Genomic DNA, 26082 nt, shown 5'->3' with positions numbered 1-26082 from the left:
ATCATATCTCTCTTCTTGGGTATATTCACTGAGCTATAACAACCTGAATCCTCGCCTTCCACATATCCATACATCCACTCGCCTTCCCCATTCCCTTGGCCCTCCCCATGGGATGGGCCTCGCCCGCCGGGGAGTTAACCCCACGTCCCGCCACCACCACCTCCACGACCGCCCTTTCTCTGCGCACTCAGCCTCCAGTCGTCCTCCCCAGCATACTTATTATGCAGCGGCTGGATCCTCTCCGCCTGCTTCCTCTTGGACAACCGATCCGTCGGCGCAACCTTGAAGAACGTGGGCGCCGCGTCCACGAGCCACTTTGGCTCGATGCTCGTCGTGCAGTGCATGTACTCCTTGGTCGTCAGCACGAGCGTGTGGTAAATGACCCACTCGGCCTGCTTCCCAAACAGCGCCGAGCTCGGGTGGAGGTACACCGGCGTCCCCTCGATGAGCGTCTTGTACCCTTCCTGCGGATCCTTGCGCGCCGCGTTGCGGAAGAAGCCAGAGCAGAGCGCCTGCCGCACAATCTGCGTATGCCGCCCGCAACTGACGATGGGGTGTCGGTACCGGTCCATGATCTTAACGAGCTGGTCGTGCACGTCCTTGGCACGCTTCATTGAACGCGCCTGGATGAAGTTCTCGAAACACCAGGGGCTCGAGTAACTACTTTGCTTCCATGAGTTGTAGACGTTCAGCAGTGTGAGGTGGTCGCCGTGCGGGTCGTGGAATTTGGCCTTCTTCTGGTCTGCTTGCGATTGCTTCTCTTTGGGGCGGTAAAAGACATTGGGGAGGTTGAGCATGGCGACGATGATGAGCATCTCTGCTGAGCACTTCATGTCAACGGAGATGATGAGCACCTTGGCCAGAGACGGTTCCATGGGAAAGTCTGCCATCTTTCGTCCCAGACGCGTCAGCAGGCCCTCGTCATCCAGAGCACTGAGCGCATATAGCTCTTCTAATGCTGTAAGCATAGTGTTAATTGGCGGGGGGTCCATAAAGTCAAAATGCAACAGGTCGTTGATGCCCATGGCTTTGAGCATGAGAATGACGTGCGACAAGTTCTGCCTCTGGATCTCGGGGATGGTTGTAGGCAACATCTCGGACTGGTAGGCCGCTTCGGTGTACAAGCGGAAACACTTTCCAGGTCCTGTACGTCCGGCGCGGCCAGCACGTTGATTCGCCTGGGCTTGCGAAATTGGCGTGACAACCAATGAATCCATGCCCAACTTGGGATCGTAAGCGTTCTGTTTGACGAAACCAGGGTCAACGACGAAGTAAATGTTATCGATTGTGATGGATGTTTCGGCAATGTTGGTGGCGATGACCACCTTTCGGCAGCCAGGAGGTGCGGGATCGAAAATACGACTCTGCATCTCATTGGGGAGTGCAGAGTACACAGGCAAAATGATGAGCTCTGGGACGTTGGGTCCTAATGCTTTCATCCGCTCATACAGAATCTCAGCGGATGTATCGATTTCTTCCTGACCCGTCAAGAAAAGCAAGATATCCCCAGGCGGTTCGGTAAGGTGAATCTGCATCACGGTGACGAGCGCAGCATCGAGATAGTCAGATTCGGGCTCGCGTGAGTACAGCACCTCGACGGGGAACGTGCGACCAGGAATCGTGAAAATGGGACAGCCGTCGAAATACGAAGAGAACTTGTCGGCGTCGAGCGTTGCCGATGTGGCAATGACCTTGAGATCCTTCCGACGCTTCATCGTCTTCTTCAGAAGCGCAAACAAGACATCCGTAGAAATGGTACGCTCGTGGGCCTCGTCGAGCATGATAACTGAGTAGCGCCTCAGATCGGGATCGACGAGGATTTCACGCTGAAGCATACCATCCGTCATATACTTGATCTTCGTCGCAGGACTGGTCTTGTCCTCGAAACGAATCGTGTAACCGACAGCCTCGCCCAGCGGTGTGCCAACTTCTTCGGCCACACGCTTAGCAACGGACATGGCGGCTACACGTCTGGGCTGTGTGCAACCAATGACTCCGTCGTTGGCGAAGCCATCCTCGGCGAGATATTGCGTCAGCTGCGTCGTCTTGCCTGAACCAGTCTCTCCGATAACCACCATGACTTGGTGCTCCCTAACAGCGTCTAAGAACTTCCGCCTAAAGGCGAAGACAGGCAACGACTCTCGTTGATCCTTGATGCTCATGTTCGTCCGCTTGCCAAAAGTCTGGTCCTTTGGCGCCACAGCTCGCTTCCATTCCGGAACAGCGTCGGGCTTGCTCTGGGCCATCTGGGACTTGGCGTTTCGTAGATCGCTGGCGAACTTGCGCTTGTCTGGATCTGCCATCGGGTCGTTCCACTGCGCAGAGAGGTCGACCTTGGAGTCTTCCGCCGCGGCAGCCTCTGCTTCTTGTTGCTTTAGCTCCTTTCGCTCCTTTGCCAACGCAGTGCCCGACATGGCAGCTCTGTTCATAGAGCCATCGGGTGCTTTGACGACTCGAATGGGTGATAGTTCCAATGATTGCTTCGTCTGACCGGCCAGGAATGGCGGTTCCTCCTCTCGAACCTCGATATCGACATCCTGCTCCAGCTCCAATTCTCCATCGCCTGTCAGTGTCGCGTTATAATCTTCTTCGAGGTCGGGGTAATCGGAAGCCTTCGCGACACCGGACGCGATCAGCTGGCGGATCTCCCATCTTTCCGGGGACGTCATGCGCTTCTTCTGCCGGCGAGGCTGATGCTGTGGTGGTGGCATCGGCCCATCGTCAAACATGTTTCCATTCCGGCCGCCGCCGCCGCCACCCAACGCTTGCATATTTGCGCCCGAGGATATCCTGTCTTCCGGGTACAGATCCATGCCCGTCTCTTGGTCCACCTCCTTCATTGACAGTCCTATCCTGTTCCCCTCAATATTGACAACCTTGACTTTGACGTCCTGGCCCTTTTCCAACAGATCTGACGGGTGATTGACCCGCTGACCTTCCACCAGCCTCGAAATGTGTACCAAACCATCCACCTTGCCACGTACGCCATGCAGGTTGACAAAGGCGCCGAAATCCTTGATACCCGTGACATGTCCACTATAAACCTTGTGCAACTGAGGCGCATCGTCGACTTCGGGCTCGGGTGCCCTCCTAAAGCGGCCATCGTCCTCGTCATCGTAGTTGCGTCTCCGACTCCTCTGCTTCAGCGAAGGTCCGCTCTCGTAATCATCGTGCGATCGTGATCTCGACCGGTACTTGTCGCGCTTCCTCCGCTCCCTCGACCTCGACCGACCCCTCCGCTTCCGCCGTGAGTCGCGCCCGTCGTCTGGGCTGCGGCTTCGCTTGCGCGAGTCTGGTTTATCTTTCCGCGCCTTTCCCTCCAACCCTTCCAAAAGCGCTAGCGTATCGTCAATGGCGTCGACGCCGTCACCTATGCTGTCGTACGCCACCGGCTTGTCGGGCACCGAGAGGCCTCTAAAGATCTCGTCCTTCTCTGCGGCGCTGCGATGGTGGTGTTCATCGCTGCTGCCGGCACCGTTGCTGTTCTTCTTTGCTTTGCCCTTCATCTTTGGGTGCATAGTGAGCACCAGGCGATCGACGCTCTCGACTAAACTCGGGGGGAAGTCGGCGCCCATGCCGGCGAGCTTCTTCTTGAAGCCATCGTAGTCTTCGGCTTCGACTCGCTGGGCGATGATGAACTCGGCGAGCGTCTTGTCGGAAACGCCCAAATGGTTCTGCAGTTCGGAGGTCACCTTAGACACGAGCGACAAGAGCTCAAGATTCAAGAGGTCGTCCATGGTGGCGGAAAGTAGGTGACCTGTGGGTGAAAACAGGACCTCCAAGTGCGATGGTCGCTGGTTGAGGCCTCAAAAAAGTCTAGGTTACTGCACGCTGCGCGCGACGAGACATGACAGCACTGACAGGGAAGTGTCGGAGAAAGCACTTCCCGTTCCGACCTCGCCCCACCCACTGGTAGCAGTACGTACTGTTAGTGGGTAAGCTCTGCCGGATGTCTCTCTCGTGCTCCTTCACACCAACTCCGCATGACCACCTTCAGTTGATTGTCCATGGTTCAGTTAGTAGAAGAGCAAGCTATAACTAATTCATCAGTGTTTCCCTCATAAAGTAATTGTAGAAAACCTGAACGTTCATATACATGCAGTCACTTCCTCATTCAGTGATCCCTTTCCACTTCCTCGTTCACATCTATCCTATCTTTGGAAATCCCTCCAGTTTCCCTTAAGACTCTGTTCCAATTGAATGTGCGAACTAAATGAGCAAATTATTGAGCAAGAGCGGATGGGAAAAGAACAAGCACGAATGGGTGACGGACATCGGAGGCATTGGCAACGGAAGAGTCAGACCTTTGCACCAAGCTATCTAGGGAGAGTCACGACGCTGTCTCGGACCTCTTGAGAAATACCCAAATCTTGATACTCTGTAGTGGAGAGCTCTCGAATATGCCACCCCAGTCTCCAGAATAGAATCTCTCAGGCCTTGCATGTAAATCGTGTCCGTCATTCAAGACAACTCAAGCCAGGACAACTGGAGAAGTACACTGCCTTACGATTACATTTGGTATTATATACTACTACTAGACTGTATGCCTAGGTCTGTTCCGTATTGCCAGGAGAAGCCCTTGATGATACCGCTACTTCCGGGCATTCGTCATGCCCAATTTCCTTTACTGAATGTTAACCCACCCTCCCGCATTGCCCGAGCAACATCTCAGTGTGGGGTTCCCGCAATTTTAGTAGATGTCGTCCGTGTTCTACCTGTGCAGCCGGCCTGCATTGGTTCCATGCAGGGCCCATAGTTGATGCGAGGTAACCTTTGGGTTCCCTGCCGTTAGCACGCGGTAGTGACATACTTCAGACTACGAAGCAACAGATGCACAAATCATAAGAATAAAATAGTGGTATTGAATGAGTCTGCAAAGGAATCCCCGACGCCTGGTGTGATGATGATGATGATGGTGTATCTCAAGGTCGTTATCATGGATGCGAGCCTGTTGTCCTCCTCAGGAGCGACTTCTACTTCGCACCAAAGCGCGCTCGACTGTATCTGGGTATTGTAATCGTTGAGCAAACCGTGCTCGTCTGTAGCCTGTTGGTGGATGATGGTCTTTGTTTATCGCACAAATCATGGCCCGCAAAACTTTTCGTGGTGGTGCTGCGAAAGTCGAGGACCGGTAGCCTCTGTATCCCGAGCAACTTCTATCGAGCCGGCAGGGAAGAGGGCTTGGACCTCACTCTTCCTTTTCCATTTCTTCGAATATCTTGATCAAACTCCGCACGCCCTTGAGCGCGTTTTCGTCGGGACCCTGGCCGGGAGTCCACTGTGCGTGGGCGAAATCAATAAGTTTCAACGTGAAGACCTTGGGCAATTCGACATCGTCGTCATCGTCATCGTCGTCTGAAAGGCTACCGTGATCGGGGACATGGATCGTCACACGGTCTTCCTCGATCAGCTCGATGCCACTATCCACACGGGAGGTAGTTCTACCAGGCTTCTCGCCCTCTGCCTCAACCTTGACCTCCGCGGCCACGATACTGTCGACGACCGCGTTGTTCTGCGCAATGGCTTCTCTGAGCTTGTCGCCGTCGCCCTCGAAAACGAACAGTAAGCTAGCCGAGTACATTCTGCTCTCTTCCGAAGAGAGGACACGTTCGACGTTTCGCAGGTCATGCAGGAAAGCCGTAACAACCGCGCGTGCCAGGTCGTCGTCGATACCGGCGGCCTTGTTGAAGATGAATTTACGGAAGTTTTCGACAACATTATCGGTATTTACGTAGGTGCGGCCGTAGTCCTTATCGTATACCTTGTAGTCATTCTGATCCAGCTCGGACTTCATGGTGGAGCCGCGCCAGACCTTCATACCCGCGATTCTAAAGCCCAGGGGGCCGTGTGTGGTCTTGCTCGTGATGTCGTCGAACCTGCGCTTCTTCTCGGCAGGCGCATCGTCGGCCCACAGCCTGACACCCAACTTGACGTCGAGAAAGTTGGGCGAGGCAAAGCCCGAGCCAGAGTTGTTGAGGACGACCGACTGATCGGTCTTGATCTTCTTTGACTTGTTCTGCACCCACTTTCCATTCTCCTGATGCGAATCGGCCGGGGGCTGCCCGGTAACGGAGGCCTCGAGCTCCTTCTTGGCCTCAGGCGAGGCGACGGGACCGGGAACACCATCTTCGACAGAGCTGAGTTCGAGAGGGTCGACAAGGCTCAAGGTTCCCCAGAAGTCGGGCATTATTTCTTTGAAGTCGGCATGCGCAGGGTCTGAGTAGGCCGATTGATAAAAATCGATCTCTGCCTGCGTACAGGGCTTGATGAACATGGAGCCATCGGCAGTGGTCATGGTTCCAGCACTGAAAGTGGCGAACTAGCGTTAAAATCTTGATTCCTTTGCGAGGCTTTACAGCGCACCTCGTCGAGCACAGGGGGCGCCGAGGGTGAGGGAAGCGAGGCAGAGCAAGTACTTACTGGCCAGCAACGGTGTGATCGTAGTCGAGAAGATCAGAGAGATCAGGAAGATTGGGAATCTTTGTTTTAGACATGGTGCTTGCGCTAGGGAGAGTTGGAAAAAACGAGAGAGGATCGGTGGTTGTTGAAGAGTGTCTATGGGCGATTCGGTTGCCCAGGGGGTATCCTAGATGCGCCTGGCGCGTGGAAGTCGGGGTAAATGGAAAGTTTTGTAACGGATGTGATGCTGGATGGCCGTAGCGCGGCGTGGCGAACTGATGTATGTCTGCGCGTTGTGCGTCTTCTTGGCTTTCTATTTCTCTGGCTCTTTCTATCTGGTAAATGTCGGTAAACGGCAGTCGAGACGGCTTGGCAAGGGAAGCAAATGGAGGCGCGAGCCTGAGAGCTGTGGATCGGCAATGTTGAGAACTTGAAGAGAGACGAGCCTCCAGGAGTCCAGTGTCGAGATGAAGGGGACGGGGAGAGGTTAAAATGCAGTTGGTCTAGTTCCAGGGTGGTGTGGGAGGATGGTGACAAGGGAACAAGGTTAGATGACAGGATGGGGAGGAGAAAGAAGGAGGCGTAGTCACGAATACACGATGAATGAGTGAATGTGTTTGGCAGGCGCCGGCAGCCCAGCAGCAACCAAATTGATTTGGGCGCGAGAGCGAGATTGAAAATGCCATTCGCGAAGTGGTACGTACCTCCGAGGCGCTGCGATGTTGTACCGTAAGGCACTTCGTACTTGGAACTTTGAAAAGGTATCTCTGTGTCCCCAACGAAGCGCAAGGTACTTTCAGCAGCACAAGGTACTTTTTTGCAGTGGATCGTCGCGCCCCTTCCCCCAAAGCCTGAGGGAGGGTTCCATTGAGTACGTATCTACCTTACCTGGGTGCCTAGGTACCTACCTAGGTATGTAGGTAGGCACGGAGTACCTAAAGTACCTTGCCTTGTGCAAGTGGCAGACGGGACGGGACAAGAAGTCTTTTCAGGCAATGAGCGCTGTTTGCTCCCGTCCAACTTGGCCAGAGGCGTTCGAGAACAGAGACACAAACACGACGTCGCAACGGTGCTGGTAGCAGGCATGATTTACCTTCAGGTGCCTTGGGGTGAGGTGGGTGGCACGGGATGGAACAAGGAAAAGGGACCAGAACAACCGCAAAGGCAAACGAACCCCCCGCTGCCCGCTATTCTCAGGGACCTCTTCTACCTATCGAAACGACGCTACTTCCTCTTCCGCCCCCTCCATCCGCTTCCAGGCTCTGTCTGTGCCCCTCCAAAAAAGACCCTTGCCGGCCGCTGCGGGAGTCCAACGTTGGAAAAGAACTAGAAAGGTGGCGGAAGCTGCGAATCTGCTCAGCCACATCACCAATAATCTCGCGTCTTCCTCTTCCTCCCTCACTTTTCAACTTCAATTCAGCCCTTTCCTTTAAGAATCCGCCTTGTCCAGCCGCTGGCCCATGTCGCTCCCACATCCAGGCGTACACACGAACCACTGGCATTCCACACTCGAGCCACTCCGTGAGCCATGGCACCCAACCGCCTGTCCCGCAGTCGGCCGAGTGCCTTACTCAAGTTCCTTGTCTCTTCCCCTCTATTCAACCTTGCTCCAAAGTTCCAACAGGGCCTGAATAGGCGCAGCTCATATTCCCTTTATTTGCACGACACAGCAAGTCGAGGCTTTGGTCAAGGTTGTCGTGGCCGACGAGCTAACTCCCACTGGTGTTCAATAGACTGAGGATCCTGCATACAAAGGGCGATGCGTCAGCTGGCCTGCGACTTCGCTTACCTTACAGCGTATCTCTCCGAGTCTGGCGCTGGCTTTCACGGAGCATTCGCTCTCGGGACCTTCGCTTTTGAACAATCTCGACGGTGTGACTGTATCTCATGAATCAGCGGCGACTTTACACGAAATGGCAGTCGCGAGTTTCGCCATTGCCGAAGATCTGGCACGGATCGTTGGACAGGTTCATCGTGACGCCTCCTACCACTACCACAAAAAGGTTGCATCGCCACGCCTGTGAGATCCATAGGGAACCAACGGCCCGTATCTGCCTCTCTTCACGATACCACCAGCTGCCCGGGTCATGTCGTGTTATCTACATCGGATGGTCTCACCGCTGCCTCTCCAGCGCACGAGAGATGCCCCTCTTGCTCCCCCGTGACAGGACCGAATCATGTCAGCTGGGCTTTCCACACAGCTCATGGAATATGCAGCCCGCCGCCTTGGTCAGTCATCATCCATCCTCTTCCTCCTGCGGCGCGCGCCATACGAATGCGATGGGGACTTTTCATGCATGGTGATTGTAACTCCGCCTCAGCTTTTTCCACCCGCCTCAAAGAAGCGAAATGCCGCGCTGCAGATGCAAGCCATCCTACAATTCCAATGATATTATGCCGCGTCCCACGTACCTAAGGCACGTACGGCACGCAGGCTTCCACCCACCAACCCACCGGGCGTGCTTTTCACGTCACAAACCCCTGAGCAACTTAGGCTCTCGGAGATAATTGGCTCACCGTCAGCGTTTGTATGGAAGATCGTCTGTAGCAGGCCTCCGATAACTGGGAATGCCTGAAGTGATTGGGTCGCATGGATTCTTACATCAGGCAAAGTTTAGATCAGATCCACGATCTGCGCATGCCGTTTCCGAGGACCAAACAGTATCTCATGCTTTTTCAACATACTTGTGGGGGGAGTCCAGAAAGCATCTTGGGAGTGAGTTTCCTGCTAATTCCATGTTTTTTTTTTCAGTGTGCTCTTACTGTAAGTTGTGATACAAGGAAGGCGGTAATGCAAACCGTCTCCTTCCTTTGTAAGTGCGATGGAAAAGTTATAGAATCGGAAGTGGAAAGAACGAGTAATACCCTTTCCCTGCGTACTAGCCACCTTACCTTTCGGTAGAATCTCTTTTCCAAGACCAACAGCGTGAAGTCATTACCCGTCTTCACCTCCAGTACACTTGCTTCTCTTCTCTACGCAACCGCGATCTGTAGACTTGCACTTCCTCTCCTCATACAACAAGATATCCATCTTCAGCCACAACGAAAACACCGCGACAACATGGCCGGCAAAAAGTCCGCCACGGCCGACCGCGGTCCAACTGCCATGCACAAGTATCGCGGCACTGGTTTCGAGGGTATACCTCACTGGACCACATTCGATCGCGGCTGTGCCTTGCTGACATGCTCTTCCAGAATTCTATGCCGACCCTCCCATGGCTCCTGCCGAAGCCCAGGAGGAGCGTGAGAACATCTACAGCCTGTAAGTGATTCGTGTCATCCATCCCTAGCTCCGGGTAATCACTGACGTGGGCTTACAGAGAGTTGACCTTTGCCGAGTAAGATTCTTCCTTCCTCGTTTGACTTTACAACTTCAACTAACGGACCAAAAGACGCATACAATCATGCATCCAGCGCTACCGCGCTCGCCGCCGTCTGGGCGCTTCCGACCGGATCTTCAACAAGTACCTCTTCTTGGGAGGCATCGACACCACACCTCGCATGTTTGGCGGCAATGTAGATGCCGACCTCAAGGACATGACACCGGCAGAGAGACGAGAAGCAACGGCCATTGACACCGTCTACAGCTCCGGCGGTGGTGCGCGGTTCTACAACGACGATGATCCCGATGGCTGGGATGTCGACTTTGCCGGTGTAGTCGCGGGTTTTTGCTCCGAGACGCTCCCGAACGAGACGGCCTGGGACTACGCGCAGATGGGCAAGGCGGTTGGCCTGCTAGAGAACTTTCTCACCTATATCCTCCACCACGACGTGTGCCCAGAGTATGACGCCAATGTCAAAGAAGCTCTGGATCTCTGCCAAAAGGCCAAAGTCGACCTGCCGTTGTCTCATCAAGCTCTCCTCCGATTTCCTGGCCAATTCAATTTGGCGCTGTCGGAGCTGTTTTGCAATGACTTTTTCTTCTTTGGAGACGCCGAGGAATTCCAGCGGCCAATGGATTTCTCCCCTGAAGCAGTTTTCAAGGTTGCAATGGCAATGAATGCTACCCAGGAGCAGTTCAATGCTGTCACTAATAGTCTGAAGTACGGCACCATTGAGGTCATCGGCGAGGAGGAGTGCAGCGTCGAGATTATCTCCATTCACCGGCCGAATGATGAGGCGCACAGGCTCACACGGAGCATTCGTCTAGGTAAGGGACACCGATTCGAGCCCGTCGGAATAATCATCACGAAGCCTTGCGTCATTGAGGATGGCTACGACTACGGAGAGGATATCATTTTGTCTGATGAACAGCGGGACACCTTCTACCTGGAAGATTCAATCCTGCAGCGCCTGAAGCCAGGTTTCAAACTGCAACTCTGCGTATGCGAGCTCAACATTGGCATCAAGTTTGTGAAGCAGGCTCGTCAAGTTCTCGTGGAATGGTACACCTTCCTGCCGCAGAACCTCATGCGACACTACAAGGAGCCCGTACCTAATGAGCGCCCTGCCCCATCGGCCATCAAGGAAGACGCGAAGACCGGCAAGCAAGAAGCTGTAACTAACTGACTACCGACATTGGTCTAGTACAAGAGTTATCGTCCGGCTGTCACTACGCGAACATCACGGGATTGGCCGTCTCATGGAAGATGACAGAGGTCATTGGCTAGGTGGACTATAAGCAAGAGGATAGCTTGAGGCTGAAAACGGGGCATTCTATTAGACTTCCCCCTCGGTAGCTACGTCACGAAAGCATGGGCGTTTCGGAAAGATTGGACCAAGATACCCCGTTATAGAGATGAGTCTTGAGGATCTGGTACCTAGTACCTAGTGTATGTGAATGATACAGTGAGAAATCCCACCAGTGTCTCGCGTAAACTCGTGCAAAACGATATTACTTCGTCAAACCACCCCAACTCCACATACCGACGGATTCCAAACAATCCCAGCGCTTACAAAAACTAAACCAATTTACAAGAGAAACCAATGGAATAACAAGCCGGGCAAGCCTAAGCGAAGAAAAGCCAGAAAAGCCGGAGAAAAACAAGAAGAAAGCACTCAAAGAAATAGAGGATGGCAACGGCAGCAGTAGAGTCAAAGACCCTACAACGCCACTCTAGAATATCTCCATCCTGCTCTAATCCCGAGTCTGAATCTTGTTGTCGCCAGCCACGACCTCAGCATAGCTAGGCGGCACAGCGCCATCGCTGCTTCCCTCTCCAGCGCCACCCTGCTGCTGCGCAGAGAACTGCTGCTGCTGCTGCTGTCTCGACGAACCGCCAGCATTGTTGTTGTTGTTGCTGCTGTTGTTCGTGGTACCGTATCCGACGGCGCCGTTACCCTTGCCGCCGTGCTGCGAGGGGCGGGGCTGCTGGCGCGGCTGCTGGGTGTGAGCACCGTTGCCGTTGGGGCCGTTGCCGTGGACAAAGACGTAGGTGACGCGGCCGCCCTCGCGGTCCTGTTGCGGGACGGACTCGTATTCGTAGTCTGGCTCGGGGAATTTGGCGATGATGTACCAGGCGTGGATGAGGCCTGGGATGTAGCCTAGGAGGCAGAGGAGGATGTTGATTATTGAGTCTGCGCCGCAGATGCCGCGCTTTACCCAGACTGTTGGAGTAGATGTTAGTTTTGGTTCAGTTAAGAGCATGCGTTTTGGAATGCGCGGATGGATGGAAATGTAATTACCTGGGAGAGGCGGGAAGAGGAGGGCCAGGAGGCCGAGGAAGATGTCTGCGGAACACATTTCGGCGAGGCGTGATGCTCGGATTGTAACGTGTGTAAGGTGTAGTGGTGATTGCAAAGAGACTTGAGGGTCTCTGCGGTGTTGATGCTTGTAGTAATCTAAAGTCGACGCTTTTGCGAGAAGATGTTCTTGCGCAGAAGTTACAGGTGGGTGGCTGAATGGGTGCAAATAAGGTGACGTTTGCGCCTCTCGCCTCTCAAGGTTTCGGTCCCGCGGGCTCAGATCAGGTCAGCAGGCAGCGAAGCAATTGAGCCGTGAGCCGGTACGTAACGGGTCGTACGGGTGGCGGAGCTGGGATGACTGGTGAGGCGTGGGGGACTTGCGTAATGGTGCTGGTTAGGTCCGAGGTAAGACGGCCAATTGATTGGTTGCTGCGGAAGAACATGCGGCCGAGGCGGAGGCAGCCGGGGGATCTGAGGTGGGGCTTGGGTTCCTGAGGGGCATCGCCGCACCGGGGTGGATCCCTGGATCGTGCGCTTTTTGCTGGACTTTTGCGGTTGCTTCTCACGGTCATGCGCCTCGAAGATTACCGTATTTATTCTCCAAATCTTTCTAGAAAGAATACCTGGTGTCAATACCTCTTATCTCCTATTGTGTCCCCTCCCGAAACGTATACAGCATACACACCGTGTTCCCAGTCCCGCTAGACCTGGAGAATATGCAGGAACATGGAAGCCGCATGCGACAGTGACGACGGCCCTGAGAATCGCTGCCCCGCCGAATAAACCCCCGCCAGGTGTGGGAAGCTCCCGCACGGACCATCCCAGTATCCCCAGCCGTGATGTCAAGGTCCCCAATTGAAATTCCCAGTGGGCGCGTTGGCAGTGACTTTCCACGCGACTCAAGTTGCTGCATCTTTGACGATTCCTCAACCCTCCAGAGGTCGCAACGCCCCTTATCCTCAAGACCCGACATCTCATGATCATAAGATAATCTAGCCATGTCAATCCCCGGCTTGGGCCACCTTGTGGCGCCAGTAAGCAAACAAACACCGTCTTTCTCTTGAAACCACACCATCAAGAGAGCTCGAGAACCGCCGGCTAACACACACACCCTCCACCAGCAATCGACGTCCGCGAACCAAACCCGCACAATCCGCCTCCAGCCCTTCTGGGAATGGCGCTTCCAAGTCGCCTTCGACACCCAAATCACCCTCAAACTCCTCTCCGGCACCGCCGAAAAAGACGGCACCGAGCTCGCACTCCAGCACATCTACACCTTTGCCGGCACCAGATCCAAGATCCTCACCCTGCAGGGATGCGAGCTCGAGGTCGAGGGCGTGCTGGCGGAAGAGTCCGTCGCAGAGTACGCCAAACCACAAGACTCCCCCGCCAACTCGGTCCTGAACCTGCACTTCCAGCTCACCGCCATGCGCCAGCGCGCCGCCGCCGAGAGGAGGGAAGGGCCAAGGATCGCCGTCTGCGGGCCGCCGACGACGGGGAAGACGAGCCTGACGAGGACGCTGACGAGTTATGCTGCGCGGGTGGGCGCGCAGCCGTTGGTGGTGAACACGGATCCCAAGGAGGGGATGCTGAGCTTGCCGGGGACGTTGAGCGCCAGCGTCGTCGGGTCGTTGTTGGATGTCGAGGCTGTTGACGGGTGGGGTACGACGCCGACGAGCGGGCCGAGCCAGGTGCCGGTCAAGCTGCCGCTGGTGTACTACTACGGCCACGCGAGCTCTGAGGAGGACCCGGCCAAGTACAAGGAGCTCGTGAGTAAGATGGCGGCGACGGTGACGTCGAGGCTGGGGCAGGATCCCGAGGTCAAGGGGTCTGGCATGATAATTGACACGCAGGCCGTGACGGAGACCAACCAGGTTGGCATGGAGAACTTTGTGCATGTCGTGGAGGAGCTCTCAGGTATGATTCCCATCTTCTATATCGATGGTCTGATGTGCTGGCACTGACATAGTAGCAGTCAACATCATTATTGTGTTGGGCTCACCAAGTCTCAACGCCGAAGTCACTAAGCGCTTCTCAACGGAAAGGACTAGCCTCGGCGAGAATTACAGCATCCTCCTCTTGGAAAAGTCAGACGGCGTGGTTGAGCGCGACGTGGGCTACACACAGCAGGCCTGCGAGGCGTCCATTAAGGAATACTTCTTCGGTAGCATCGGCCAGACGCTGAGTCCCGCCACGCAGCAGGTCGACTTTGATAGCCTGGCGATATACAAACTAGGAGATTGTACGTGATCACCTCGCACCCCATCATACAATCCCGCCCAAAAGTCATGCACAATGTTTGCTAACCTACTTGGCCATGATCTAGACTCCATGTACGGCGGTGGCGCCGACGAGAGCCTGATGCGCGTGGACCCCGCACAGGTCATGGCCCATTGGACGCTGGCGATCGTCTATGCCTCAGTCAAAGACTCACCGGAGACGATACGGACGGCCAACGTGATGGGGTACGTGTACATTGCCGATATCGACAAGGAGAAGCGCAAGCTGAGGATCCTGGCGCCGGTAAGTGGTCGGTTGGGAGATAGGCCGCTGTTGATGGGCAAGTGGCCGGAGCCGTTTATCAACCTGTTGGGATAGGATAGTTTCAATGATACCACTTTACACCGTCACTCCTACCGAGATTTTTGTTGTCTCTTTTCTCCTTTGTAGCCTCGTTTTATGGTATTCCAAATCGTTGGCATATCAGGCTCCATCATGGCTTGGCAGAAGGACGAGTCAGCTCTTCTCATTCACCTTCCGTTGAGCAAACGATATTCCAAGACCTGAAGGGTGCGGCTCAGCTAGCCTCCTGTTCTCGTGAACGCCGAAGACCAATCACTCCCACGTCACTGGAGACTGGTCAAAGTCCGGTTGAAATTCATGACTAGTTTTGGCCTAGTTGCCTAGTCCAGATGTAAGACATTGTCCCTCTATCGAGTTAACCTTGAGTCTCCAGCAACCAACGCCGACAGCCACAAGACAGAGTTGTGAGTTGCACAGTTGCATGCTCTTGGCCAATCTACATCTGCGTGGGGCGCCACCAACGCAACTCTAGAGACCCTCTTTCGCCCGATGGATGTTTCGGTCAACTGTACAGCTACTGATCGGAGTATGTCATTGGTTGCAATTTTTCTCTCGCCGAGATATATCGCAGGGGTCAAAGCCTGACTACCTGGAGTTGTGGAGGAATGACACAAACGTTGAGGGAGAATACTGCTCAATCATTGTGTTCGATATGAGTTGCCTTCGGCCTTCGCAACCACCTCGAGTACTACCCAGGATAGTGACTAGACTTGGATGAGTTGTCCAGCGCCACTGATGGAACTAGTAACTACTTTCCCTCTCCAGTTTCGCAACTTTTTACGCCATGTCTTATGAATGAAGCAAACATTCCATAACTTCAGCAGCTACTCTGGGAGTTTTAACAGCTTTTTGCCACTGCTCAACTCGACCCAGGACTGGAGCCTCGAGTCTTTCGAACCCTCAGTAAATAGACTTGGGATCACAACTCACGCGACCTCAGTCATCCTCCAGAGCTCAATAACTTTCGGGCGCCATGTCTCAGAGCAACAGCAAATATTACGCCTTTTCAGCAGCTTTTTTCCCAACTTGGCGTGATTGGAGCTACATTCTGCGAGCTCAACAACCCCGCCTTCGCTGAATCGTATAGGCCTGGAGGGAAGGTGGAACTCGTTATTTTCATCAAGCGCCAATGACGATGGTAGAATCCCCCTTTCACGATCAAAGGCCACCACTTGCAGGCGCCATGTCTCGAGATCCCAGCACCCATTGTGCCTTTCCATCAGCCAGGCTATGAAGTGGTTCCGCAGCTCCTCACCCTGTAGAACCCGTTCTGGAATGCGATGCCCCATCCTCGAGTTGCAACTCGGAAGGGAATTGGTCCACGTCCAAAACCACAAGGGAATATCATAATAAATAGAGGGTTCATCACCCATCCCCCCTCCCTTTCTACGTTGCTCTGCCAGTGGGGAACTTCGGACGTGGGTATTGAAATTACGCTGGCCCATGCCCGTTAACCTTTCCGATTTGTCAAAGTTGTTGTCACCGCTGGAAACTCAAATTGCTTTCATTCCAATTCCTCAACCGCCTGGTTCCAAACATGGGGACGTTTACATCGCTCCTAAGGGGACGGGTTGAGTTTGAATCTGGATGTCAACAGCAGCAGCAGCAGCAGCAAAACCACCAGCAGGAGAAGAAGAAGAAGAAGAAGAAGACACCCCCGAAAGTCGACGTGTACAATCTCCACCCCACGGGCTGGGAATCCGACCCGGAAGACGAATACCACCGCCTCTGCACGCTAGACTACTGCTCCGGCACAATCTACTGCGCCTACGCCCTCTTCTTCAAAATCGACCCGGGAGCAGACAAGCACAGGATCGTAGAGGTCCTCAAGCAAGGGCTCGAAATCACGCTCAGCCAGTGCCGTCGCCTCTGCGGGACGTTGAGGGAAGATCCCGACGGCGGGAGCGGCCTGTGCTTCCACAAGAGGCGCGAAGACACGGTTGAGTTTCACGTTCAATGGCTCGACGATAGCAACAGATCCCACGACGACGACGGCGAGGATGGCGCCGCGGATCAGGAAGATGGGGGTGATGAAGAGTACCCCTCCTACGCCGACTTTGAACGCCGGCACTTTAGCACCCGCGCCTTCGGCCCCGATCTGAACCTATGGTGCGTCCCGCCCATGACGCCCGCCGAAAAACCCGCCAACAGGCCAGAGAATCATCCCAAGGCGGCGTCCTTCAAAGCGAGCTTCATCCCCGGCGACGGGCTGGTGCTGATGATGATGCACCACCACCTGGCCAACGACGTCAACGGGTGGGCGGGGGAAATGCGCCAGCTGGCCGAGAACTGCGCCGCCATCTGGGCTGCGTCGGCGTCGGATGCGGATGCGGGTGCGGCGGCCGCTGCCGGTGGTGGTGGTAGTAGTAATATTGGTTGTGTTGGTGATGCTACCTCGACTGCTGCTGCTACTGCTGCTGCGCCACCGGAGCTGCCTCCGTGGGACCCCGCGTGCCTGGACCTCTCACGCGTCACGGTCGCGGACCCGCCCGCTGACCAACTCGTCGACGGGCCACCGAGACCGTCGCGGCATCCCGAGCAGAGGGCTGCTTCGAGGTTGCTTTTCCACGTCCCGCGGAGTAAGCTGTCTGAATTGAAGCGGTTGGCGACCCCGGCGCTGGCTACGGATGGGAGCAGCGACAGCAGCAGCAACGGCAGCGACTGCTGGATTTCGAGCTACGATGCGCTCAATGCGTACCTGTGGCGCGTCCTGGTGAAGCATAAAGCCCGATTACATAGATCTGACCCCGAGACGTTGGTTGAATGGGTTGAGGCTGTGGATGTGAGGAGGCGGTTGTGTGATGCGTCGGGGAAGCCTATGCCGGCGCGCACGCAGGGGAATGTGATGGCTGTTGCTATCGCGTCGAGGAGTACTCATGTTGTGCCGCAGTTTACAATCAAGGAGGTTGTTGAAGATGCACCTTTTAGCAAGCTTGCATGGTAAGTTTCCTTGTCTTTGCTTTCTCCTTTCCTCCGTGAGATACTTTCACGCTGCAAATCTCCGGCGTACAGAAGCTTAAACATGACCAAATCACGAACGACTGACTAACTTGATTGCTAAAGGTACATCCGCCAACTCACAAACAGCATAACCCCACCCGCCATCGACGCAATGCTAACCGGCATCGCCCGCGTCCGCAACAAGCTGACCCTCTACGCCGGCTCCGACGTCTTCCCGCCCACGACCCTCCTCGTCACGGACTGGCGCGACGCGGACCCGTATACCGCGGACTTTGGCTTCGGTCGCCCCAGCGGGTTCCGGTGTCCGTGGGACTCTGTGACGGGTGGGCTCGTGGTGGTGTACCCGCCGCGTCCTGCGAAGATGAGTCCCGGTGGGGATGACGAGGGGAACGAGATCTCGTTGGCGGTGGAGAAGGACCTTGTCTGGGATTTGCTTGCGGATCCGGAGTGGAATCGGGTGTTTGAGTTCAGGGGGGTCGAGGTTGAGGATGAGTGATGGGCAGGGAGTGTTGCAGAGGTCAGGGAGAGGAGCGGGATTGGGTGTTTCTACATCATGCTTACAGATGGTTTCTTATTGGGTTTTGTGATGGGCACATGCCATGCAACCTTAGTTCCCGATACTTGGGAGATAGCTTTACGATTGTCGTGTTCTTTGTTACTGTTATAGTGGACTTTGTTCCTAAAAGCTTTCTCCTTCTCATGATGCGCTTCTGTGGGATCTACGGGATCCATAGGAACCAGCACTAAGAAAGGATGGAAACCAAATTATCTAGAGGAAAAAAGTGAGCAGGCCATAGAAGAGGCCAGAAAAAACGACCAAAAAAAACCAAAAAGATAACCCGAAGAATGGCTTTGCCAATCGCGGTGAGGATTTGAGCCTCACGCGGGGGTCGAACCCGCAACCTTGAGATTAAGAGTCTCACGCTCTACCGATTGAGCTAGCAAGGCGGGTTATTGATGGTTGAAGAGTGCGACTCCGGGTGGTACTAAGGAGGGAGGCGGTTGGCTGTGTGGCGTGTGGGCGCGGGTAGGGCTGGCTCCGTCGGCGAGCCCGAAATCTCGATGGCTTCGTCCGTGAAAACTTTTCTCACATCCGCCTGCTCGGGAATTGTGGATCAATCCGGGGTAGGGATAGGTGGGCTCCCAGTGTTGGAGAATTGTGCTCCGTGCGGAGGAACCCACCCGGCCCGTCTTCCATGGATCCGGCCCGGACGAATTCATCATTGAGTCCTTGGCGTTGTCCTAACCGGAGCCAGGCTTTCTCCCATACACCACGATCCTGCTCGAGTCAGTACTCTTTTTCCACTTATAGCCATCAGACGACTGGTTGTGTAGGAAAAGGCAGCTCGCATGGGCCAGTATGCATGGATACTTCGGTCCCCGACATCCTTCCTTGCTTGCGCGGCCAACACGTTGACTTCGTCCGCCTTCTAGCCCAGCCCCCGCGTGAGCGCTGCCATGAGGAACCCTTGCAGACCGGTCGTGATGTTCTCGTAATTCCAGGCGCCGAGCTCCTTAAACTTTGCGTTTCGCGGCCATGTGTTGCTGGGCCACTTGAAGCGCAGCTCCGCCACGTCAACGAAGCCGGCGGCCTCTAGCATAGGCTTGAGCGCGTCAAGGTCGACAAAGGCGTGGTCCGACTTGGCTGCTGCCTCGCCAAGGTGCTTCATGGACTGATAGAGAGCGTGCTCCTCTTTCAGGGTGCCGTCGTCAGAGAGGGGTAGGCCGAATTCCTGGAGCTCGAGCCAGCCGCCGGGGGTGAGGTTTCTGTCATGATGCATCAATGCCTGTATAGCAAAAGGAGAAGTCATGCCTGCGATTACTCATAAGACTGGCGGATGTATTCCTCCCACTTTGAGATGCTGGAGTTCATCATCCGGCTGTGGATGTAGTCGAAAGGACGCGAGTACGTCCAAGTGTCCTCGACGTCGTCGACTTCAAACTTGACGTTAGGTGGTACACTGTATGCTCTGTCAATGTCATGAATGTGGTAAAAGCGGTTAGCGATACTGACAATTGCGGTTGGGTGGGTGACAGATCAACGCCGGTGACCTGCGATATCAGCGTAAGAAGGTCATAGGCTATACTGATGTGTCAACACCAACCTCGGCCCCGGGATGCTCGTCTCCAAAGTCCATGGCCCAGATGCCTGTTCCGGTTCCCAGGTCTAGTACGCGGCCAACATTGGATTCGGGCTCATTAGGCGGTGACAACCCGAGTTTCCCATCGAAAGAGAGGTCAAAGATGTGGTGTTGGAGATCTTTGAGTGTCAATTTAGAATCAGTTCTGAGAATGGAGGAGGTGACCACCAAAACTGACCTAATCTCTCGTTTTCCTCTTCATCATTTGGAAAGTGATACTCTCCTAGGGTGTCAGTGGAGGATCAAGGGGTTTGTAGGCTCGGCATCACTGACTCCCATCGCGAAACTTGTGATAGGTGCGGCCATTTTCTTTGCGATAGTCGAGAATCGAGCTGCTCAAACTCGCGGTCGAGGAGGTTCCGTCCTGTAGCAACCATCAGCCACGAAATGACTTTGACGGGGGTGACAAGGTGTCGAACGTTGCTGACATCTCCGAGGGACGAGTCAGTGTCATTGAAGTCGTCCGGTTCCACCATGACGTCGTGTGCTGGCGCAGCCATATTCAAGAGACTTCGACTCTTTGATCTGAATCCTTTAGATCATGAGTATGGGCTCAGTGGTGAAGCAGAAGCAATTCAAACTCGGCACGAGGATGGAGGGGCGCGAACAATCCCGCAGGCCAGCAAGCGGGGTTCTCCTGGAATGTTGGGATACCTGATGTCACTAGGTACTCAGGCACCCTGAGGGAGGGGGATTCGACTGCTTCCAGCGGGCGACATGTCTTAGCTGACATAGGCCGAAGAATCCACAGATGGGATAGGGCGACACTAGGGCGATGCAGCTTAGAGGTGCATCTTGAGAGGTGTCAAAATGCAGGTTAGCCGTTGGGACGATTCCGGGAGCCAGGTCAACACCACGGATGCGCTGGTAGACCCTGGGCGAGATGCTGCAAATGGTCCAATCTCATAGGTCGTCTTGGGTTCTCAAGGGATTCGATGTTACTGAAGTCCGTGTCGTGGCCCAATCAGATGCACCGGGGGGAGTAGGGAAGGATGCAAGCCGAAAGCCACTTTGCATGGCAATCCAGTCGCTGCTGAATTTTGTACATTGAAGTTGCCGGAGCATTCACCGCCCGAGAACATGCTCAAAGGTTACAGGAGCCCGAAGAGCAGTGAAGAGTCTCTGTCGAGATTGGACCAGCCCGCGTTCACAAGTCGCTCTCGGGTGATGGTACTCTAGCGGTGTTTTGGGATGGCTGGCCATCCTTTCTTCGGCGGTTTTATCGAGGAGTCCCGGCCGATTGCTCCCAAGTACTCGTAATTTCATATCCTCCGCTATAATCCCGCTTCCTTACAGCGCCGGTGGATCGGTCCGATGTTGGATTGTGACTGTCAATACCATACGTCCGTGGAAGACTCTCGTGATCCGGTCCTGCATCGGGCTGGTGGCTACTATGCGACATTCGGCTCTGCGGAGAAGAGAGAATCCGGCACATTTCGTCTTGGATGAAGATGTATTCGGATTCTTCGCGCGGCAGTCTCCCTATCATAGCCTTTAGAACGAAGGTCGGCGATGAGATGAAGATGCGGTTCTCAATGGAGTGTCTCGCCCGAGGGAAGGACACACCGTCGGTGATGTGTAGGAAGATAAGATAACGATAAGACGACACGCTGATTAGATAAGAGATAAAGTAAGCTCCACTGGGACGGCAGGGGCCTTGAGTCCCGAAGCTGCCAAAAGAGCACTGAACAGGAGAGCCCCTGTGCTGTAGGAAAGTCAATTCCTCACAGGGCACCGCTTGGCTGATCCTCGCAACTTCGCGAAACTCTGCTGAACATTTGGACATTCAACGACGTCTGTCTTCTTCTTGGCACTTTTTATCAACAATGCCACGGGGAAATCATCCGTCTCGGAAGATGATGTTCAACACTGAATTCGGCATAGCAGTTAGCCCGCCGCGGTCCTTTTACGTCACGTCGTGATGCAACGTTACTCAAGGTTGCCCCTTTCAAGAATCGCGTCCAGGCAGCATCACGGATTCCCGAACCTCCTTTTACGAGATGTGAACACCGTACCATGAGGCTTAGACGAGGCATTACATATGGCCGTACTGGATAGCATTCATGCTGTGAGGCGGGCCAAACATCCATCCGCACCATGTCCTCAGACTGCGACTTCTCCCACATTCAACCCTAGGGAAAATGGGGTTGGATTTTGGGTCACCGTCGAGTCGAATCCTTCTTCGCGAATAATATGAGACCCTTCGCTTCAAACGGCCTATGATGGGACAGACCACACCGAGCTGACAGCCTCTCTCGTTTCGCAATGCTGGTCTCAGCCAGACCAAAGAAAACAGACGAATGAGCTGCCATTACGGGCTTGGGCCATACTACACCTGTGAAGATGGGGAAACCTGGATCGTCGGAAGATCGTGGCAGGGGAGAGCTCGCACGCAATGCAGAAATTCTACAGCGACCACAATTTTCTTCGTCTCCTCTCCACCGAGGCAGGTCGACGACTCTCTATTCTCCAGCTGGCGGTAGCCCTGGTTCAGGGGCTCGAGAGCGCGTTTAGGCCCGTTTGCCGTTCTCCGATGTTTCGTCCCATCCGAAACATTAGCACGACAGGGACGGCCTCGTCTGCGACCTAGTTCTCCAACCTCAGCCTCGACAACCTCACTGGTCCACGCCGCGCCATGGTCTCTGATCATCTGGTCTCATGGGGTTTCGACGGCATCAGGATCGCCGGGTGGCGGTCCCGAATCTTGACAGCACTACTATGCAACGAAAAGAGAAAGATGTTGGTCATTCAGCTTGCGATTTCTGGTTGCTCACTTGCTCAGCCTCAGTTGCAGAAACGTGCCCCTGTGACAGACCTGCGTCGCATCTTTGACTGACCTGCTTGACAGACGGGAGGCATCAGCAAGCGCGGAGAGCCCTGGCAGACGTGCAGGAGTGTTCGGATTGTTCTTTTATCGTCAACGATGGAGAGACGGGGAACATACTTAAGATGGCGGATGTTCGCGAGCTGGATGCGAATCTAACTCAAAGCGACAGCACCGGTCACTTCTTGTTCTTGTCTTCTTATACTCCAGTACTTTGACAGTACTTCATTCTCTTCTTACTCTCATTATTACATCATGGTTCGCTTCTCCCTTGCCGCAGCATTCTGTAAGTTCTATCCCTCGCACGCCCCGCTGTTACTCTGCTATCCAACTCGGTCTAACATACCCCAGTCGCTGCTTCTTCCCTTGCAATTCCCAGTCCCTTGACACCAGACCCATCTGGTGATAAGAACGTCGGCAATGGCAACGGCGTCCAGTTCATCGGCGGCGCTTGCCTCAACAGTAAAGACTGCGCCTCAACCTGCTGCGCGACTCTAAACGGCGCCGGCATCTGCTCTGGACTTGGAGCCCAGTTCCAGGCAGGCAAAACAGGATGCGGCTTCGGTGATGGTGGTGCTGCTGCAGCACCCGCCGCGTCCCAGGGAGCAGGCCAGGCCGCTCCGTCCATGGAAGCCGCCGCCGGAAGCGGAGGCGGCGCAGGATCAGGCACATCTTCGAACGTCGGCGCCGGTAACGGCCAACAGTTCATCACGGGGCAATGTCTGTCTGATGCGGATTGCGCCTCGGGGTGCTGTAACGGCCCCAAGGGTGCTTGTGCCGCCAGAGCCGTCGCAACGGAGAATGGCAAGGCAGGCTGCGGCTTTACGGGTACGGGAGCGGGTGCCGCCACTGGCTCTACTGGAGGCGGCGCGGCGGCTGAGGCTGCCGCTCCGCCCCAAGCTGCTCCGTCCGCAGGTACAAGTGCAGGTTCTGGCGCTGGTACTGGCACCTCTGGTGCTCCTGGCTCACAGAATGTTGGCAAAGGGAATGGTCAGCAGTTCATCACGGGCCAGTGTCTCTCGAACGCGGACTGTGCTTCCGGGTGCTGTGCCGGGCCCAAGGGAGTTTGCTCGGCGACGGCGGTTGCTAATGAGAGTGGGAAAACTGGATGTGGATTTACGGCGGCATGATTTAATGACAAGCTTGGGAACTAGTGTGGTTACAACGCAAATAGACTGCCTCGGGGTGACCACTTTCTGTACAAAATGAGACAATACTTTTAAGGCGCGCCGCTACAGCTTTTATACGTGTGAGAGGAAGTCCATGATCTTCTCCTTCAGGGATCCGACAAGTAGACGGGCTAGCATCATCACACTACTCATTGAGCAAGAGGCTGGAGGTATCTCATACACGCTTGGGACGTTGGGTGGAATAATTATCATAAAATTTGACTTAACGATGTTATTAGGACACTTATCGAAAGTGCAATGCTCGTAAATTCGCTAATGTGATCTCTCAGTATCGAACTGGATCAATCCTTCCTCCATGCCTTCTCACCAAGCCAACGAGTCAACTTGACAGCATTTACATCAACTATCCGATTAAACACATCACTTGCCCACAACAGAGCCAGTGTGTTCACCAGCGATCCCCAGAAGAACGCAAGCTCGTAGGCGCCCCAGGCCTTGTTCACCATCTCAGTAGCACCGGCGGTGTTCCCGCCCTCCGTGAGCACCTTGGCCTGGGCACCGGCAAGCGACAACGCGCCATGCGCCGGCGAAAGCCACCTGACTCCCACCATGTGGTTGATGGCGCCGTGCCACAGGTACAGTGAGTAGGAGATCTGTCCGAGGTACTGCGCGAAGCTCGTGGTGAAGGGGCGCTGGAGAAGCGGTTCAGCTTTTTCTGCCTCGGGTTCCGCAGAGGAGGAAGATGTAGCTGCTGCTGCGAGCTCTTCCTTTTCGTCGTCGTCGAGATCCGGGGTGGTTTGGTGCCAGGGCAGACGGATGTTGCGACCCCTGAGTAGCAGGGACTTGAGGTTGAAGGTGACGGGCGGGGAGTACATCAGGGCGAAGATGAAGATGATGGCGCCGATGGAGTTCCAGTAGAGTTGGGTCCGGTCGCCCATTGCTTTGTAGTAGTCTGGCACCCATTGCGAGATTGTGATGAAGCCCGGGGTTGAGGCGCCGTAGTACTCTGGGTAGGAGAAGAGATGCAGGCCGAGGAAGAAGAGGGCTAGTGTCCCTGCGTGGCGGAAGATGAGGACGGACTTTGAGCCGTATCTCTTGACGATGCGCAGTCTGTAGCTAGGGAGCCGGTCTTCGGGTGTTTCTGTCGTTGGGGCGGTGTTGGGCATGATGATGGAGAGCTCTGCGAGGAGGAGTCCGGCGCAGAAGAGAGCCTGGTCCCAGTCGCCGATGTGGACCAGCCAGAGGGTAACACCCGTGACACCAACCATATGAATCCATCTCTTGGCTCGCGCAAAGATGAGCAAGAGGAAGAAGACGAGCAGCGAGCCTTTGAATTCGACGGGGATCGTCCAGAGATGCCCGTCATACTCGCTCCCCTTCATGTTCTCCCTGTTGACAATTGGTCGGAACGGGTTCATCAGGTTGACCGTGCTCCAGAACCAGTGCTGCAGCTGCTGGTCGAGACTCGGGCCCCGGGGCGGTACAGGTGCTCCCGAGGGATCTCTTACATACTCTCCACCATACACCAGGAGAGCGATGATGAAGGTCGACGCAAAGATGGGGAGGTACAGCCTGAAGGGGCGGCGGAAGGCGGAGCCGGCTAGGGCACTAAGAGCCTGGTCCATCTTGCGCTTGTGGATCATCGATACGGTCTTCAGGGTGAGGACGAAGCCTGAGATGACGAAGAAGACGGTGACACTGGCGCGGCCAGAGTGCAGGGCCCGGACGATGGGCATCTGCCAGAACATCTGGTGGCCCGCGAAGCCGTAGCCCCATCGGAGGTCTGGGAACCAGAGGTAGGAGAAGTGAAAGATGTAGACCACAAAGGCTGCGACGCCGCGGAGGCCGTCTAGGTATGCTGTTGGGCCCAACTTTCTGGGCTTTGGTCGCTGGCTCGGGGCTGTAGTAAAGTAGTTGAAGGGGCTGATGAAGAACGTAGGAAGGAAGAGGAAGATGAATGGCTTCAGGGTGGTGAGGAGTGTGAGGAGGCGGTCTGTCCATGTCAGGTCGCCGCCGAGGTGGAGGTGTTCGTTGAGGAATGAGGATACTGAATTCCGTGCGGATCTTACTGAGATCAGGAAGGGGTATTCGCGCTTCTCAATTTCGATGATCTCGTCCAGCGATTCTGTTGACGGTGAAGCTCGGCCATCTTGTTCGGCGATGAGAGAGTGCTGCTCGTATGTGTCCCGTGGAGGATGCGAGAATGGGTTTGTGAACCGCATGTTGAAGGTTGATAGCCAAGCAACCTATTCAAAGAAGAAGTGTGTCCCTTGGCTAACGGTGCGGAGAGAATAGAGTCGGGAAGGACTGGGCGAGGGAGGTACCCTGGATGTCGAGAAAGGTGGTTCCAAAGTTGTTATACGGGCCCCCGAAGACTCTCGGCGGGGTCTCTCACCCAAGATCGCCCTCTTTGAGCCTC

At 55.0% G+C, this 26082-nt stretch overlaps 10 protein-coding genes and 1 non-coding gene across 11 annotated transcripts; 4 read left to right on the top strand and 7 right to left on the bottom strand.

The window, feature by feature from the left end:
* Positions 1–134: 134 nt before the first annotated feature.
* Positions 135–4009, bottom strand: CLUP02_17901 (helicase associated domain-containing protein; the record flags this gene model as incomplete). The annotated part of the gene is made up of 3 exons (XM_049296805.1): positions 135–3794; positions 3858–3925; positions 3979–4009. 3 exons carry the CDS (start codon positions 4007–4009, stop codon positions 135–137), a joined length of 3759 nt encoding a protein of 1252 aa, XP_049138029.1.
* Positions 4010–4222: 213 nt separating this feature from the next.
* Positions 4223–7485, bottom strand: CLUP02_17900 (inositol polyphosphate kinase; the record flags this gene model as incomplete). Its single annotated transcript, XM_049296804.1, has 10 exons — positions 4223–4316; positions 4350–4436; positions 4541–4594; positions 4716–4816; positions 4891–5039; positions 5080–5138; positions 5193–6305; positions 6421–6798; positions 6830–7250; positions 7344–7485. The coding sequence occupies 10 exons, from the start codon at positions 7483–7485 to the stop codon at positions 4223–4225; spliced, it is 2598 nt and encodes an 865-aa protein (XP_049138028.1).
* A 42-nt stretch (positions 7486–7527) lies between these two features.
* Positions 7528–10908, top strand: CLUP02_17899 (argonaute siRNA chaperone complex subunit Arb1; the record flags this gene model as incomplete). The annotated part of the gene is made up of 13 exons (XM_049296803.1): positions 7528–7981; positions 8035–8096; positions 8133–8402; positions 8433–8510; positions 8568–8705; positions 8770–8820; positions 8894–8943; positions 9007–9115; positions 9181–9212; positions 9325–9536; positions 9595–9661; positions 9720–9737; positions 9792–10908. The coding sequence occupies 13 exons, from the start codon at positions 7528–7530 to the stop codon at positions 10906–10908; spliced, it is 2658 nt and encodes an 885-aa protein (XP_049138027.1).
* Positions 10909–11476: 568 nt separating this feature from the next.
* On the bottom strand, positions 11477–12082 carry CLUP02_17898 (uncharacterized protein; the record flags this gene model as incomplete). Its single annotated transcript, XM_049296802.1, has 2 exons — positions 11477–11946; positions 12025–12082. 2 exons carry the CDS (start codon positions 12080–12082, stop codon positions 11477–11479), a joined length of 528 nt encoding a protein of 175 aa, XP_049138026.1.
* A 940-nt stretch (positions 12083–13022) lies between these two features.
* CLUP02_17897 (pre-mRNA cleavage complex II protein Clp1) lies at positions 13023–14622 on the top strand (the record flags this gene model as incomplete). The annotated part of the gene is made up of 4 exons (XM_049296801.1): positions 13023–13058; positions 13146–13941; positions 14000–14266; positions 14351–14622. 4 exons carry the CDS (start codon positions 13023–13025, stop codon positions 14620–14622), a joined length of 1371 nt encoding a protein of 456 aa, XP_049138025.1.
* Positions 14623–16144: 1522 nt separating this feature from the next.
* On the top strand, positions 16145–18064 carry CLUP02_17896 (uncharacterized protein; the record flags this gene model as incomplete). Its single annotated transcript, XM_049296800.1, has 2 exons — positions 16145–17547; positions 17671–18064. The coding sequence occupies 2 exons, from the start codon at positions 16145–16147 to the stop codon at positions 18062–18064; spliced, it is 1797 nt and encodes a 598-aa protein (XP_049138024.1).
* A 379-nt stretch (positions 18065–18443) lies between these two features.
* CLUP02_tRNA331 lies at positions 18444–18516 on the bottom strand. Its single transcript has one exon. It is a non-coding gene; the product is annotated as a tRNA-Lys (tRNA).
* A 3-nt stretch (positions 18517–18519) lies between these two features.
* Positions 18520–18955, bottom strand: CLUP02_17895 (uncharacterized protein; the record flags this gene model as incomplete). Its single annotated transcript, XM_049296799.1, has 3 exons — positions 18520–18574; positions 18660–18847; positions 18890–18955. The coding sequence occupies 3 exons, from the start codon at positions 18953–18955 to the stop codon at positions 18520–18522; spliced, it is 309 nt and encodes a 102-aa protein (XP_049138023.1).
* A 43-nt stretch (positions 18956–18998) lies between these two features.
* CLUP02_17894 (uncharacterized protein) lies at positions 18999–20209 on the bottom strand (the record flags this gene model as incomplete). Its single annotated transcript, XM_049296798.1, has 6 exons — positions 18999–19335; positions 19392–19529; positions 19583–19620; positions 19674–19828; positions 19888–19927; positions 19997–20209. The coding sequence occupies 6 exons, from the start codon at positions 20207–20209 to the stop codon at positions 18999–19001; spliced, it is 921 nt and encodes a 306-aa protein (XP_049138022.1).
* Positions 20210–22104: 1895 nt separating this feature from the next.
* Positions 22105–23663, top strand: CLUP02_17893 (biotrophy-associated secreted protein 2; the record flags this gene model as incomplete). Its single annotated transcript, XM_049296797.1, has 5 exons — positions 22105–22227; positions 22300–22507; positions 22558–22667; positions 22744–22819; positions 22885–23663. 5 exons carry the CDS (start codon positions 22105–22107, stop codon positions 23661–23663), a joined length of 1296 nt encoding a protein of 431 aa, XP_049138021.1.
* Positions 23664–24004: 341 nt separating this feature from the next.
* On the bottom strand, positions 24005–25885 carry CLUP02_17892 (acyltransferase; the record flags this gene model as incomplete). The annotated part of the gene is made up of 1 exon (XM_049296796.1): positions 24005–25885. The coding sequence occupies one exon, from the start codon at positions 25883–25885 to the stop codon at positions 24005–24007; it is 1881 nt and encodes a 626-aa protein (XP_049138020.1).
* Positions 25886–26082: the final 197 nt, after the last annotated feature.

This window comes from Colletotrichum lupini, chromosome 10, assembly GCF_023278565.1.
Source record: "Colletotrichum lupini chromosome 10, complete sequence".
Classification (NCBI taxonomy): domain Eukaryota; kingdom Fungi; phylum Ascomycota; class Sordariomycetes; order Glomerellales; family Glomerellaceae; genus Colletotrichum; species Colletotrichum lupini.
The sequence above is the reverse complement of the archived record's forward strand: the minus strand, read 5'-3'. Positions and strand labels throughout refer to the sequence as shown.